The sequence below is a fragment of the Rosa rugosa genome, chromosome 4 (assembly GCF_958449725.1).
Source record: "Rosa rugosa chromosome 4, drRosRugo1.1, whole genome shotgun sequence".
NCBI lineage: Eukaryota > Viridiplantae > Streptophyta > Magnoliopsida > Rosales > Rosaceae > Rosa > Rosa rugosa.
In genome coordinates, this window is record NC_084823.1 from 561548 (window position 1) to 578579 (window position 17032).

Here is a 17032-nt window from a genome sequence, read left to right on the forward strand (position 1 = left end):
TTTATTTTTAAAGGTCTAAGTTATATTCCATATGTCGTTGCGTATCTTAACCATGTCAGTTTTGTTCACATATTGGCTTTACATCGAGCCCCACAACCCCAACACTAGTTATACAAGTCATCTGTATGTACTTATAATACATTCCATCACCTGGATGCTAGATTGATGAAATGGAGTTAGATTGCAAGCGTTATTAAACATGAGGACTAAAATCACAAAATTTCCAATACAATGACTAAACTGAAATCGGAATAAAATTAGGGATAAGTGAATCACTTTTTTCTGTATCATTTCTAGCCATTCATTGTGTAAACTGACAACCAAACTGAACCAAGAATTAGAAAACAAGTTCTAATTGATCTTTGATTAAAGTAGTAAATACTAAATACTACCTACCCTGCCTCCTCCTATCACGTGTTCACTTGTAGATTATGGTAACCTCTATTCATGGTCTAGGAAGTAGGAAGTAAATAAGACAGTTCTAACGAAATCAGTTTTCTTCATTGTATTGACTCTTGGCACTTACGAAAGCACACCCTCCATCAATTTGTGTTCACTTTTACACATGTGAGGGTAGCAAGTGAGGACTCACCATTATTTCTCACTTTCTAGATCTCCTCCCTATAAAGCAACACTAACTTATTTCACACAAACTTGGAGTTCTCTGCTCAATACCACAAAGACTCCCCAGCCAGCCACCCAACACATTAATAATCACCATTCCATATTATTCATACTTCTGTACAGAATTTCTACAACCATTCTACTTTGTTTTTCCTTCTCATATTTTTTTGGGGATTTTCCTAGCTCTATGTTTCCCAAAGTTCATGCAGGCATGGATATGGAAATGAACAGCAACATGGATTGTGGGAAAAGCAAAGGCATCATTGGAGAGAAGAGTATGCGAATTCTTGTTGACAAGATGAAAAAATACCCGGTTTCTATTTGGAGGACCTTGTGGAAAGTGGGAAGAGATGATCCAAGAAGAGCGATCCATGCTGTGAAAGTTGGTCTGGCTTTGACACTGGTCTCATTGTTGTATCTGTTGCAGCCACTCTTCACTGGGATTGGACAGAATGCCATTTGGGCTGTCATGACTGTTGTTGTTGTGCTAGAGTTCACTGCAGGTTAATTGATAATTATTTTTTCTAAACTGAGCATAAATTGTTTATTTGAGACATATGATCATGAACATAGCCAATATATGATCACTGAAGATTTTACTGTTGTTTGAAAATATGTAGGGGCAACTTTATGCAAAGGACTCAACAGAGGATTGGGGACACTGTTAGCTGGATCTTTGGCATTTTTCATTGAGTATATTGCAACTGAATCTGGTCACATATTTCGTGCAGTTTTCATTGGAGCTGCAGTTTTCCTGATAGGTAAGCTGATGTTAGTTAGTAACATTTCCTAATATATGCTAAATAAAAACCAACTAAGACTTTCAATGTAATTTCAAATATGATCGATCATTTGCATTATTTTTTGATTTGGCTACAGGAGCTGCAGCAACATATATCAGGTTCATTCCTTATATTAGGAAGAACTATGATTATGGAGTTGTCATATTTCTCTTGACCTTCAATCTGATAACTGTGTCAAGCTACCGTGTTGACAATGTCATGAAAATCGCTCATGATCGCTTCTTCACCATCGCTATAGGCTGTGGTGTCTGCCTCCTTATGAGTCTTCTGGTATTTCCAAATTGGTCAGGAGAAGAGCTACATAGTTCCACTGTCTTCAAGCTTGAAGGCCTAGCTAGATCTATTGAAGGTATAATTGCTTATTATATATTATAATATCACTATATAATTTTATGTCAATATATAACTAGCGCACAAAGTAATTAGTAATTTATGGATTTGTAGCTTGTGTGAATGAGTACTTCAGTGAACAAGATCAAATAGAAGCAAACCAAGACAAATCAACTGAGGATCCAATATATGAAGGTTATAAGGCTGTTTTGGACTCAAAATCTTTTGATGAAACCATGGTAGGTACTTTAGTTTGTTTGAAGTCATTGGTTTCATTAATTTTGTTATATGAAACTTCATATTTTTGGTGATATGAGCAGGCCTTACATGCAAGTTGGGAACCAAGGCACTCAAGGCACTGTTACAGATTTCCATGGCAGCAATATGTCAAATTGGGAAATGTTCTTCGCCATTTCGGGTACACTATTGTAGCTCTACATGGATGTCTACGAACTGAAATTCAGGTAAGTACACAAACCTATCCATTTAGGACTTAAACAAACTTACTGCAACTAGAATAATATATATATTTGTGGTATGTATATGGTAATGCCCCAAAAATGATTCTTAAACTCCTGTCCTGGTTAGTGTTTTTTGTTGGTTAATTATTGACTTAATAATTATATGCTAGAAAACACAATAATTAGTTCATAATGAACATGAATATCCTTGATTATCACTTTTATTTGTATAGAAATAAGCCTCCACATACTGCTTGCTGTGACCGTGACAGATCACAGATATTGGAAAAGAGTTTCACATGCACAGCTACAAAAAAGGGAATCTCATTTAGGCTTATTTCATTTTTTGGTTAAAGCTAGAGAAGTGAACTAAGGCACGGGTGGAGAGGGCCGAGAACTTATATCTTGTCATGTAACTTCTAGTTCTACAATTACCTATGTGAAATCTATATTTTCAACAGTCATATTCAATATAAATAAGAGGTTAAATTTCTTTTGCAGACCCCAAGATCTGTTAGAGGTCTATTCAAGGACCCCTGCATTAGGCTTGCAGGAGAAGTATCAAAAGGACTAAAGGAACTGGCCAACAGCGTTAGGAATCGTCGCCATTGCTCCCCCGAAATACTCTCTGATCATCTCCATGAAGCCTTACAAGACCTCAACACCGCCATAAAGTCACAACCGAGACTTTTCCTAGGCGCAAACAGCAACCAGGCTACCAACATGCTTGCTTTAGCAGCTGCACATGCCACATCCCAAAAGCACGCAAAGTACTCGTCAGGGGGAGGAGGAGTTTCTTTGTCAAGTGTGAAAACCGACAGCTCTGCATTGATGGAATGGAAATCCAAGAGGGAGTCTTCCGAGAGGAAGTTCCTGCGGCCACAGTTGAGCAAAATCGCAATAACTAGCCTCGAGTTCTCAGAAGCACTTCCTTTTGCTGCCTTTGCTGCTTTGCTGGTGGAGACAGTGGCAAAGCTTGACAATGTGATTGAGGAAGTTGAAGAACTGGGAAGGATTGCATGCTTCAAAGAGTATGAACATGGTGATGAGAATATTGTTGTTACTAGTGACAAGCCACAAATAATTGATGTAACTCAAAACCAATTGCCTTCCCATGGTGTTGATTAAGAGCAAAATATTAGGCTGCAGGAGTATACACTATATATATATATCCTCATATTGGCAGTGGCTGGCTTATTGTTGAAGTTACGAAACTATTACACACATTTTAGGTGTCTTTAATTTGTAGCAGACTATATGTTTCATTCATACTAGATGATAATTGAGATCAAATGATAGAAATAAAGCTATTTTTCTGTCGTGAAGGGATTTTGCTTCTAGAAAAATTTGTTAATTCCAAAACCCTAAAAGTAAAATGATTTTTAGGAAGTTTCTTTTTCAAAAAATTAAATGGATGTTTAAGGAAAACTGAATTGGGAGAGAATTGAATCGTGCTTTCAATGGTAATAGGGGCCTCTTTATATAGAGGATTACAAGCATAAAAATAGAGTTGTACATGGAAACATAATCGTACATTGATTAGATATCTCCTAAGATTCTCCGAGAATATCTCTAATATAAACCCTATTTCAACTAGAGCAAGTAACCTTGAGTTTGAACCAGACACATATATATTCTGGATTTTCTTGAACACTCCCCCTTGTGTCGCCCAAATGTGGTGGTTCTCTCGTTGCCTCATTAAAAATCTTGCCGAGTAACAAAAACCCAGTGGGACAAAAATAACCTCGGTCGAATGGGAAAAAAAGCACAACACACCCTTCACGTTTCGAGACCATACATGTAGACACCTCCCCCTGATGTCTGCATCTCCCCCTGACGACTACGGTCATTGGAGTTCGGATAACTTCCGCAAACGATGCTACCAACATATTTCTCGAAAGTGGAATTTAGGCAATGACTTAGTGAGCAAGTCTGCCACACTGTCCTTAGATCGAACCTAGTTCACTTTGATCTTGAGGAAAGTCTGTTGTTGCTGATTATGCTTGGTGTTGTCGCTTTTGATGTAGCCTTGCTTCATTTGTTCAAAATGGAAAGCATTATCCTAAATGCTCGTAGGCTCATCTGTGGTAGACCTCAAATCACAATTGTTCGAACATGCGTAATTATGGATCCAATCCATAAACATTCACGAACCACTTTGTGAAGAGCAATAATCTCTGTATTGTTCAAAGATATAGCGACTAGGGTCTATTTCTGTAGACCTCCAAGATATCACGGTCTTTACCCATGGTGAACACTTAACCATTTTGGGAATGACCTTTGTGTGGGTCAGAGAGATACCCAACATCAGCAAAACCTTCCAAAACACATGTCATTTTGGGATGGGGATAGAGGAAGCAGTCAAGTGTTGGCGGCGATCCTGGTGGTGTGATGGGTCTGAATCCATCATCTCTCTGTAGGGATAGAACAAGCCCATATCAATCGTACATCTCAAGTACTGAAAGATATTTTTTACACCAATCCAATGGCGTCGTGTTGGCGCAAAGCTATATCTAGCTAACAAGTTCACAACATATGAGATGTTCGGTCTTGTGCATTGGGGTAAGTATAATAATGCACTTATTGTACTCATGTAAGACACTTTTGTCTCTAGCACATCTTCGTCATCATCCTTCAGACGAAGAGCAGACGAAGAGGATCATTTTCAGGATCAAAACTACTAACGATCATAGGGGTGCTTGAAGGTTTGATCTTGTCAAAATGCCTAAGCATCTATCAACACGATGCTCAAGTTCCAAACTGAGACATAATCGTGTTCTCTCAAAATCCTTCATCTCAAACTCTGATTTCAAGTGTTCAGCGGTTTCCCTTAACTCTTTAAGGGCTTCCAATGAAGATCATGTCCAACATGAACAGTGATAGAATCCGAAACTTGTTATGGAAACACGCGAGCATATCCCTTCCAAATCAAGTAGTCACTTTAGTGAGCGTTTTAACTTGTTTGTAAACGCGCTTCGTGGTCTAGAGCCACTTGACTTGGGTAAATGAAGTCCACCATGAACCTTCATGTATATTCCATATCTAGATCCCCATAGAGATACGTAGTGACTACATTTGTAAGCTGCATAATCAGTTATTCAGAAACTACCAAACTGACAGGGTAGTGGAGTGTAATGACATCCATTACAAGAGAATATGTCTCATCGTAGTCGATTCCAGGGCGTTTTGTGAGAAACCTTGCGCCATAAGGTGAGATTGCCATCTCTTTTTTCTCATCACGCTTTCTAGCAAAGACCCAATAGTCAATAGGTTTTATGTTAGGAGGTGTTGGCATCACTAGCTCGAAAACCTTCATTTTCATTAGAGAATCCATCTTAACCTGGATCGCATCTTTCCATTTAGGCCAAATCTCTCTACTTTGGCATTCATTCATCAACAGAGCGTGGTTCGATATCATCGGACTCAACAAACTCATGCGCAACGAAATGCGCAACTACATCATCAATTATGATGGAGTTTCTATCCCACGTCTCATGTACACTAGTGTAATTTTCATAGAGCTCTATATTCTCATGAATAGGTTCTAACATTGAGGCGTCCCCCAACGATAACCATAACCCGGAAGGTTCTCATAAGACGGATTTTGAGTCTTGATGATCAAATGATTGAAATGTGCCAAAGTATCATTCGAACTCACGGGCCTCCCACGCATCCTAGTTGGGGCCATGGCCTATAACGCGAGAGTGCCACTCTCTTTGGCGTTGGCGCCATGCCTACCTCCATGTAGGGTGGCGCTACGTCCTCTCGTAGGAACGTCCATCCTTGCAGGCATGTTTGCAGCATATTTGTGTGATCTCGTCACTTTAACGAGGATCGAGATGAGACATAGTGGGGATAGACCACGACAATTTATGTCATTCCTGCTGAACATCTGTGTTCTTATCTCCCCCTAACAACGGGAAGACTGTCTCATCAAAGTGACATCCGCAGATCTAGCAGTAAGGAGATCGCCTAGCAAAGGCATGAAGTGGCGGACGATTGTTGGAGTCTCAAATCCAACGTAGTGGCCCATACGTCTGTGAGGACCTATCATAGAGCGCTGTGGCGGCGTAATTGGCACATAAATGGCTCACTCAAATGTGTGTAAGTACAAAATATTTGTACCCAGTCACTAGCTGTAACGCAGAGATACATTGAGTGGCGGTAGGTCGTAGACGAATTAGCATAGCTGCATGCGATATTGCATCACCCCAGGAGGATATAAGGAGATTGGTGCACATTACCAATGTCCGGACTACCATCGTAGTCGTTTCCGCTAGACCAATTGGGTGTGCTCATGGGAATATGATGTCCAACATTAGTCCCAATGCAATATCCATCGAAAGTCTTCGATGTAAACTCTCTAGCAATGTCAAGTCCAACTGACTGAATAGGATGATCCAGGAAGTGAGCCCGTTGTTATATGGTATGTGCTAGGAGCGTAGAATAAGCAGCTTTTACAGGTGAACAGTGGCACAACACGTGATCAGTGTGTTTGCATGTCAACCAACATCATGAGATATTTACACGTCCGCAAGTTGGTTGAACTTAGTCCACAGAATTCCTACGGATTCTATGTAAGAACATAATGAGTATTTTTATATCATTTTCATAAGACGGTCTCAATCCTAATTTCCCTAAGGAACAGGCTTTGTAAAACGAGCGAGAGGCATTAGAAGCAACCAATGAGGATTTTGGTTGGGCTTGAGCGTCTGAAACGCTATTTAAAGCAAGTTGGTGATTGCAGCATCACCTGGGGCGCCATCACCATGATGGACGCCATCCATGGTGTCATGGATAGGGACTGTGCCAGCCCTAGGTTGGTGGTGGACGGCGGCGGTGCCAGAGGTAGCGGCGGTGGTCACACTTAGTCCAAGAATCAACCTTTGATTCATGCTTCATTTCGCTAGAGAGAATGGATGTCTGTGTGAATTCTTTTGTAGACGGATCATCATATCATGACTAGGATGATCTATCATGTCATGACAAAGCCAATATGTGTCTAAATCTAAGAGATCTTCTCTCATAACTTCATTGGATTTAATAGCTCGAATAGTGACATAGAGTCCACTAGAGAGACACATAAACTTCTCTAAAATGCGCCTTTGTTTGCAATCATTAGAGGCATTGCAAAGGAACTCATTTTTGTTCTCTACATGCGTTTTCGCATGAAATCCGTTGGCTATTCATAGGTGTGATTTGCCTTAGGATCGTAGAGAGTTTCTGTGACAGTAATCAAGGTGTCATTTGGCAAGTAGAACTTGGGCTATTCCATGTCCTTGAATTAATACTGATGACCCAGCCATCGTAGTCACAAAAGTAATATGCTCAGAATCAAAATGGTATCATCATGAGAAGAACTCGAAATTTTATTCATAAGCTAACAGAGTTACATCATTGTCTCTTTGACCAAAGAAAATCTAATCCAAAATGCTAGCTAATGCAAAACAATGGTAGTCATCTAACTTCTTTCGGTAATTCCAAAATAAATGTGACCAAGTGAGTAGAGAGATGTCGGTGGAGCAAGGCTCGCTTAAGTACCACTAATCTCAGAACCTTTCTAGACATCACACTTACTTTGGGTGAGCCTACTTTGAAGAAAGACTAAACCATTGGCATTTACTACAAAAATATATGGCAATTGCCTATTACATATCTTGGAAAAAATAAAGACATAAATAGAATTGGCGATTTATTGATCCCAGCCAGATTTGTAGTCATCAACCCGTCACTCTAGATCATCTTCTTGATCTTCTTGTTCCACATAGTGAGCTTCTCTTGCTTCACAATATGCTTTGTAGGCGGTGACAAGTTCTTCACGAGCTCTACAAATGTGTGCCCAATGATCAGACACTCTACATCGAGAATATACATCTCTTTGCTCAAACTCCATTGATTAAGGCGTTTTGAAAGCATCATTTAGATGGCTCTTAGTGTTGGTGGCCCCACTAACATGGCCAGAGGCGTTGCCTCCCTCTCTCTTTCCACGTTGACCTCTTCGGTTCTGTGTTCGCCTATTTGGCGATTACCTTCCCAAGTAGAGCGATTATATGGACCAGAAAGTCCAGAAGTATCCCTATGGTTAGGGTTTCGCTCTTGGCGCCTTCTCATAGGGGCGCGACTATAATTGGATTCCGGAATATGCTCTATTTCCACGGATCTAGAATTATAGTTCTTCACAAGGATGTTGTCAGGCTTTTCAGCGACATTCATAGCTCTAATGAGCTCATGAAATCTTGTGATCCGTCATGCAGTAACATCAATTCGATAGTTCTTAGCAACCATCAATGCAGAGACGGGGAAGGTAGAGAGAGTCTTCTCAATTAACATGGCATTTGTGATCTCTTTACCACAGAATTCCATTAAGGATTTAATGCGAAGTGCTTCCGAGTTGTAGTCAAGAACTGACTTGAAATCACAGAAGCGGAGGCTATGCCATCTCACTTCTAGGTCAGGAAGTAGGGAGTTACAGACGTTGCCAAATCTTTCTTCGAGTGAGACCCATAGCCTTCTGGGGTCTTCTTCATTCATACACTCGTACTAGAGTGCATCATCCATATGACGAGTCATTAGATGATGGCTTTAGCCTTATTTGCCTCTAAGGCTGCTCTATTTGCTTCCAAAGCTTGAGCTTGCCCAATAGTTAGCACGTCATGGCTAGGCTCGAGAATCGTATCTAGGATTCCATCGGCCTTGAGATGCTGGCCGACATCACGAACCCTCCTGTGATATTCAGAGCCAGTTGTTCCCAATGGAGCAAAGTCCAATTTGTTCAGGTTACTAATCCTGAAAGAGAACAAGAGATTATGGTTAGTTTCGGAGCGAAAAAGGCTACCACGAAAACAAATAAAATTTCTGAGCGTAGTCTCTTCCAAGAAATTAGGAATTTCCGAGCGTAGTCGCTTCCAAGAAATTCGATTCCAAGAGGGGTTGGATTAGATAGAAATAATGATGTTTGCGGTCGATCGTTTTATCTCAACAAACTCTAAGTTTGGAAGACTCTACAAGCTCCAAACTTGGAGTGAGTACAAACCCCCACAGTTCGGCTTAATTTGGTCTCCCCTATGATAAAGAAAGGGGGGTAGAAGAAGGGAGGTTGCAAGTCCCAGAAAAAGAAGAGAAATTGAATTTAAAAACTCTAAAAAAAACATCGAAATGGGTCACTGGGAAATTTGGCGGGAAAAAGTCGTCGGAAAAGTGTCCGGAAAAGTCGCCGGCAGTGGTTGACCTGGTTGACTGTTGACCAGCGCTGACGTGGCACTGGTGCTGGCGTGTTAGGATGATGTGGCGATGTCATTGACGTGGCAGGCTGACGTGGCGATCTTGCTGACGTGGGAGATGACGTGGCGATCTTGCTGACTTGGCAGCAGTTATTTGTCAGTGGGCCGAGTTGACTTTGGTCTTCTGGGCTTGTTCCTTTCTTCTTCTAGGCTTGGCCTTCTTTCTTCTTCTGGGATGGGCCTTCCTTTTTCTTCTTTTCTTTTCTGCTGCCGGTTTTTCTTCCGGACGCTCAATCGGCCGGTTCAGTAAGTTTTGCTCCATTTTTTTGAATTTTTATTCCTGTTCCAAAATGTTGGGATCAAAGGGCTGCTACTAGCAAATTTTGGAGGAAATTGGATATCAGGAAGATGGTGAACCGGTGAAATATTTACTGCGGGTTGTATGGATTTTTCGGTGGCCGGTTCGGTAGGTTTCTGGCCGGTTCTTGGGGTGGCTCTGCTGGTTCTGGACTCCTGGGATCGAGTGCTTCAAGGTGTGAGGTGGAGGCAGAAAAGGCTTCAAGGTTTTGTATTCGGATTCAAGGTTTTTAGCTTCTTGAATCAGGGTTTGGCTATTTATTTCAGGGTTAGGGCTTCGTGCTGATAACGTGTTTAAGGAAAACTGAATTGAGAGAGAATTGAATCGTGCTTTCATTGATAATAGATGCCTCTTTATATAGAGGATTACAAGCAGAAAGATAGAGTTGTACATGGAAACATAATGGTACATTGATTGGATATCTCCTAAGATTCTCCGAGAATATCTCTAATATAAACCCTATTTCAACTAGAGCAAGTAACCTCGAGTTTGGGACAGACACATAAAAGTAAAATGAATTTTAGAAAAATGAAAAATGTACCCTAAAAGTGTTTAGAAAGTTTCTTTTTAACAAATTAAATGGAAACAAAAATTGGAAAATTCTTTTTAACATATTAAATAGAGACAAAAATTGAAAAATGAAAAGAATACAAAAAGGGCCCAACCGGGTTCGAACCGGTGACCTCTTGATCTGCAGTCAAATGCTCTACCACTGAGCTATGGACCCATTATTGATTAGCCACTCACACAAATTTTATTAAACAGATGATTTCTTGCAAAGGATATGATATTTCAAAAGTAGGTCCCTCAGGAATAAAACCAGAACTAACTACTACCATTCAAAATTCCAAGCTATATAAATCAATGCATTTTATTCCAAAAAAAAAAAAAATCAATGCATTGGCAGAATTATAATTCTGGATGAGCTTGAAGTCTTAAAATGGCATCATAAAACCAAAAACTGAGTTTAACCCAGTATAATTTGATCAATAAGGGCCTGACACATGTCAATTTTAAAGGGTAGAGAAGTATAAGGAGATAAGATACTGCAGAGCTTTGGCCAATATTTGTGAGGATTCTAGTGAATGGGAATGTTGTGTGTGGATTAATTTAGTGAAGTGAAGTGAAGTGATCCTGCTGCACATGGCTTGTTACTTCTCAAACACTGTCTCTTCTGGTTCTGGATGGGAGAGAAGCCCTTATAGCTTGTTTGGGTGGAATATAGGCAAGCCAAAACTTGATGAAGATCCAAGGCCACAGATCAAGTACCATGATACTACTGATCTTCCATTTCTACCTTCTCTTCTGGACAAAACATTCTTAAAAGGTATATTACTTCACTCTCTCTCTCTCATTTGATTTCTGTCCTCCATAGTTGCAATGCACATGCATCACTAATTATATGTCTGATATATATTATTTCACTTCCATAATGAAAACCCATAATTCTTGTACAACTATGCTTTTACAAGCACATTATGTTGGTTTTGTTGTAGATCATGTCATTATGAGAGGCTTAAAATATGAAAACAGATCTAATCAGAGAGTGTTCCATTTTGTGCATTGTCTTATTAGTATGTATTATAGCAGAAAATGGTATGCTAAATCACACCAAGTCACTAACACAAGACATAATCCTGACTTAATTAGCTGTTCTTGATCTCATTCAATTGGATAGCAAACTTTGCCACAAAAAGAACACCTCACTAAATAAGGAGATTTCTATATCGCAAACTCGATCTCACAACATGTAAAATACTCTTAAACCGGATCTTACGAGTTAACTCTAGGCTAGGGTATAGTTTATAACAGTGGCGGAACCAGGATCAAATTCCTGTCTAGGCTAATTAGAAGGGCACAATAATTTTTTTTTTTTGAGGTTTGGAACCTAGTGGGAGGCTCATCCTCACGCCTTTATTATTTTAGATCAAAACATACAACGGAGGTGACATAAAACCAAACCCCGTAAATTAAAAACTGCTTGTAAAATAAGCATACATTTGTTGTAAAATAACAATAAACTAACTAAATTGTACCCTCCTAGACCCACTGAGTTCAAACTCAGCAATCACAGAATCATTATCAATGCTATCGGCAAATTCTTTTTCGATGTAGAGAACCATCAAATCATCAAAAAACTCATCTTCCATCTTATTTCGAAGTTTGTTTTTTATGATGGTCATAGATGAAAATGCTCTCTCTGTTGTTGCTGTAGAAACTGGCAGAGTCAGCACAAGACAAATCAATCTATAAATCATAGGAAAGAATGCTGACTTTCTTGATTCAACCAACCGCCGACACAAATCAGACACAGTAGTTGTGTTGGCAAATCTTGGATCCTTCTGAATATCTGCTAGAAAATACCCACACTCCATATCTAGAGCAAGCATATCATATGATGTAAAATCTTGAGGATAAAACCTCAAAGCAAGATTGCAAACATCTTCACATTTAAATGATCGAAAATTATCGCGTGGATCAAATGTAGCACTAAGAATAAGGAGCTCCAACGAATTATCTGTAAATCTACTATCCAACTCTGCCAATTGAAAGTCTATCACAGCATTAAGTATATTGACCCGATAATAATGCTCATTTGTAATATTTTGTTCACAAGCCCTTAAACTTTTCTTATAAGGAGCAGACATATCTGGCATAATAATATCATGCTCACAACAAAATGTTTCAACCCTCATAATCAAATCATCCCAACCATCTTCTCTCATATCTTGAAGTTTTGATTTTGTTATTGAAAGAAAATTGAGAGCATTCAAGATGTCTATGGCTTTTTTTTGCAATGACTGATAAAGAAAATCAGTAATCTTCATGACATCATGCATCAAAAACAAGCATACGGGATATTCAATACCTATAGTATTATATAGATACCACAATTAGAATTATATATATATATATATGTACATTTCATACATAACGCAACTACAACTAATTATACATTATTATTAGTTACTAACTAGCAGCAGACATTAATGTCTAATGGATTTAATATGTCTCCTTAACATATATATAATTCTAATGGGTTTGTGAAAGGAACACTCACTTATTAAATAAGAAAGGCTATGATCAACAAAGAGTCAAAGAGTCAAAGAGTCAAATGCTTTTGTTTGATTGTAGTGGCTCTACGTGGCTGGCAGATCAACAAGATAGCAACTGAAGAAGAAGAATAAATTAGTAGTTTATAATCCAATAATTGTCCATACAGAAAATTCAAACATGATAAGCACTGCTTTTAGACCAATCGGCAATCGCCGCTCAGATATTGTTTAAATGATTGACTGGACCAATTAATCAAGGTGATAACTGATAAGAACATTTATACAAAAGTGATTTGGTTTGCAGTGATGGAATCAAGATCCTCAGGAGTCAGGACCTCCGACCTCAGGTCCTCAGCTAACAATCTACCATGGAATCTCTCTCTCTCTTTCTCTCTCTCTCTCTCCCCCCCAAACCTCAACTCATACACAAAAGCCAAACTCACAACCAGTGGTAGACTGGTAGCAAACAAAATCGACATTAGGCAAAAGGAGATCTGAGATTTCTTTGAGGAAAAACAGAGCAGGAAGAATAAGTGAAGAACAGAGGTCAGAGGAGATCGATAGAGCCTGAGATTCATACCTTGTTTCAATCGATAAGTCCATAAGCTCGATCGAAAGTCGAAACGCTAGAGTAGACTGAGGCTGTGAATCTGTGATTGTGACAGCAGAGTGGGAGCTGGGAGCAGACGAAGACACGGGACTTCTACATAATTTTTTTTTTTTTTCTTTGGGCTGGTATGGGCTGGTATACTAAGGGTTTTTAGCCCAAAAAGTTGTCTAGGCTTGAGCCCGTATAGCCTACCACGTCGTTCCGCCACTGGTTTATAATCTCAAGAATGAGACAACTAAACACAATTATACTGAACAAAACCATCTATTCTCTTCAAACATTGTTTGAATGATTTTGAGCAGGTAGGGAACTCAAATGTTGCTATAAGGCCACCATTGATGGATTTAGTGCAGCTGATTTCCACAACTGTTGTGACTTCAAGGGGCCATGTGCCATAGTTGGCTACACGAACAAGTCCTTCAAGTTTGGTGCATTCAACCCTGAAGGCTATAGAAGCACAGATGATTACTATGACAGTTTTGATCCTGTAGTGACCTCGATTTTCAATTTAATTTCATATATTTTGTGTGAAATTAATAATGTTCAATTTCACGAATTTTAGTCTCAAAGACTTGCTCTTTCGGGATTATTCGAGAATCGAAGTATAAGGAAATAACAAAAGCTCGAAACGTACGATTTTAGAAGTTGACTTTTTATACGTTTCAATTTTGGGAAAACTTCCTTCACGAAAGTCGTAGAACTCGTCGATACGAGTCCGTGCGTATGCGGAGCACAACGATCGGATTTTTTTTGAACTAGTTATGGCATTTTGAAGTTTTTCGATTTAGGGTATATATAGATAAAACCCTAAATTTCTTTTTGGAAATTTTTCATTTTGGACCGGCCTCTTTCTTTTTTTTGGAAAACACTGTTTTCTCTCTCCCCCGTTCTCCCTCGTTCCGGCCGAAAGAACAAAAACAGAGCACGGGCTCCGTGGCCCTTCTCTCCTTCCTCCGGCCACCGTTTGACGCCAAACCACCGCCACTAGCTTCGCCTCGACCCTGCGCAGCTGCTGGAGGCGGCCTTGAGCGGCGACACGGCCGGCAACTGCGGCTGGAAGCTCCGAATCCGGTTTGGCCCGATTTTACTCCAAACTCGATATCTCGAGCTACAAGCCACCAAAGCTCATCAAACTTCACCCCCAGGCTCGCCTCAACTTCCTGAAGCTCCCAGAAGTGGCCTTGCACGGCGGCGTGGCCGGTGGTGGTGACTGGAAGCTCAACCCGATCTAGATCGAAAACCGGACTGTGGAGCTTGATATCTCGAGTTGTAGAGGTCCGTTTTGAGTGATTCTTGAACTGCCGAACTCACCTAGAGTTGCTGAACAAATCTCCAGAAGGGATCGAAGCCATTGGAGGACGTTTTTACGTCGAACTGGAGCTCACAAATTTCTGCAGATTTTTCCGGCCAACCCGACTGTTTTGGTATTTTTCAACCTCTTCCCATTATTTTCTGATCTTGTGCTAGTTATGAGTATTGACCAGCATGTAAAAATGAAGAACTTTCATGTTGGGAGTTTTGGCTAATTTTGACTTTGAATGGGTGGCGGTGCCGCCACTGTGATGGTGGTTTCCGGCGACCTCCGGCCACCCCAAGGACAGTTTCTGTCCATTTTTGTGTTCTACGTGTCGATACGATCATTTTGATATATTATACGTATTTTTTGGATATCGTATGGATTAATTGTGAATTTTTAGATTTCGATCGATTTCGATCGTTTGATTTTTGATCTAAGAAGTTTGGACCGTCCGATGGACTTATAGTTTTGATATGATGATCATATAACTGTCCCAGTGACTTTGTGTGGTCACGGGCGAAGATCCGACCGTTGGATTTTCGTATAATTGTAAAATGGTGATTAGGGAGGCGATTCATGAAAATCCGTCCGTTGGATTTTCATATAATTTTGATTGGATGATTCCAAGGGCGATCCGTGAGGATCAGGCCGTTGGATCATCGTTTAAACTCGATCCGTCTGTTGGATCATCCTTGTTTTAGAAACCGACCGTTGGATCGTCGTTAAGTCTATTTTGTGTTTCACTTGCTAAGCAAAGACCTTACTTGATTAGGTACTTGACGAGTGAGTTGACAAGCGTGTGGATTATTGTGATTTTGATTTATAGAAGACGCAGCTGGATTAGAGGTGAGTAAATCTCACATGGTTCGTTTATGAACCGAGTCGTTATTATTCGGATTGGATTGATAAATTGTTTATCGCTTTCGAAAATAAGTTAATTGTTTATCGCTTTCGAAAATAAGTTTTGTTTGAAATAATATGAGCTCGATCGACCACAGTTCATAGGGCTACGGCTCACAGGTAATGAAAATGAATTTAAAATGAATTTCTTGATTATATCATGATGTGTTGATTTTTGTGTAAATGTATGTTTTGTTGGATTTCTTGATTATATCTTGATGCGTTGATTATCGTGTAAATGTATGTTTTGCTTGATGAAAGTATTTGAGTTATGTGGGAATTATTCTAAAAGTAGAATTGTTCTGAGGACGAGGGTGTCCAAAGTTCGACGGTTTAATAGTAACCGAAGTAGGATTGTTCTGAGGACGAGGGTGTCCAAAGTCCGACGGTTTAATAGTAACCGAAGTGCATGATATCGGGATACCAAGCCTTTGGCGGGGTGATTGGTTACGATTCAGTTAGAGCTCTAGTCTGTATGCAGTTGTACTTCTTGGGGGATGACTTTGTGTTATGGCACTCAAGGGTACATGTCTTAAAAGAGAGTTTTTGGGTGTATGCTTTCTTTTGTCGTCCGATGAGGGACTCGAATTTATATTAGGGTATGAGTTGAGATAATATGATTCATTGGGTGTTGATGGGTGATCATCGACCTTAGTTTATGTTGATGGGTGACCATCAATTTTAGTGTGAGTTGTTGACTTCCTTACTGAATTTCCGTTTCATTTTAATGGTTGATTTTAATTGTAACCTCCGGAACTAAACATTCGATGCCGGAATTACTATAATTTGAATTGTGTGTCTTTAGTAATCACCTGAACTAAACTTTCAATGCAGGGATTACTATAAATTGATTTGGGTGACCTTGGTGATCTCCTGAACTAAACTTTCGATGCAGGGATTACTAATTGTTACCTAATGTGATTGTATATTTGATTTTGATTTCGGAGTTAAATGTTGTTGTTTTTAATCTATCTCACGAGCTGAGAAATTATAAGCATGCGTGACGTGAGTCGCTTTATTTTAGATTACTCATACGGGCTGAAATGCTTACTGGGTTTGTTTTATTCAATCCCGGTGCACTATTCTATGGTGTAGCGGTTATTCCTGCAGGTCAGGATCACCAGGGCTGAGATCGAGGCGAGGAGTGCGGGCAACGCTAGGTTCATAACCGTTTTGTTAGCGTACTGCCATTCTTTTCGGTATGCTCCTTGTGGGCATTTACATTTGTTATCCATTCGTTGGATTTTTTGTAAACACTAGTTACTATTTACTCTGATTTATTTACTAAGGGTTCTTGAATATTAAGTGTTGGTTTAATTATCGCGTTTTCGGATTTGAATATCTTTATTTGAAATTCGGGGCGTGACAGATCC

The 17032-nt window shown here is 39.7% G+C and overlaps 2 protein-coding genes, 1 long non-coding RNA gene and 1 other non-coding gene across 4 annotated transcripts; 2 read left to right on the forward strand and 2 right to left on the reverse strand.

Moving 5' to 3' along the window:
• The first annotated feature begins 534 nt into the window (after positions 1–534).
• LOC133707370 (aluminum-activated malate transporter 12-like) lies at positions 535–3543 on the forward strand. Its single transcript, XM_062132929.1, has 6 exons — positions 535–1127; positions 1245–1385; positions 1504–1776; positions 1872–1996; positions 2078–2221; positions 2720–3543. The coding sequence occupies exons 1-6, from the start codon at positions 812–814 to the stop codon at positions 3344–3346; spliced, it is 1626 nt and encodes a 541-aa protein (XP_061988913.1). The 5' UTR covers positions 535–811; the 3' UTR covers positions 3347–3543.
• Positions 3544–10451: 6908 nt separating this feature from the next.
• Positions 10452–10523, reverse strand: TRNAC-GCA (transfer RNA cysteine (anticodon GCA)). The gene has a single exon. It is a non-coding gene; the product is annotated as a tRNA-Cys (tRNA).
• A 232-nt stretch (positions 10524–10755) lies between these two features.
• LOC133741818 (uncharacterized) lies at positions 10756–16976 on the forward strand. Its single transcript, XR_009862152.1, has 4 exons — positions 10756–11123; positions 13157–14886; positions 15532–15605; positions 16755–16976. It is a non-coding gene; the product is annotated as an uncharacterized LOC133741818 (long non-coding RNA).
• On the reverse strand, positions 11155–13568 carry LOC133741817 (uncharacterized). The gene is made up of 2 exons (XM_062169535.1): positions 13433–13568; positions 11155–12967 (listed from the first exon to the last, which is right to left on the reverse strand). The coding sequence occupies exon 2, from the start codon at positions 12634–12636 to the stop codon at positions 11818–11820; it is 819 nt and encodes a 272-aa protein (XP_062025519.1). The 5' UTR covers positions 12637–12967; positions 13433–13568; the 3' UTR covers positions 11155–11817.
• Positions 16977–17032: the final 56 nt, after the last annotated feature.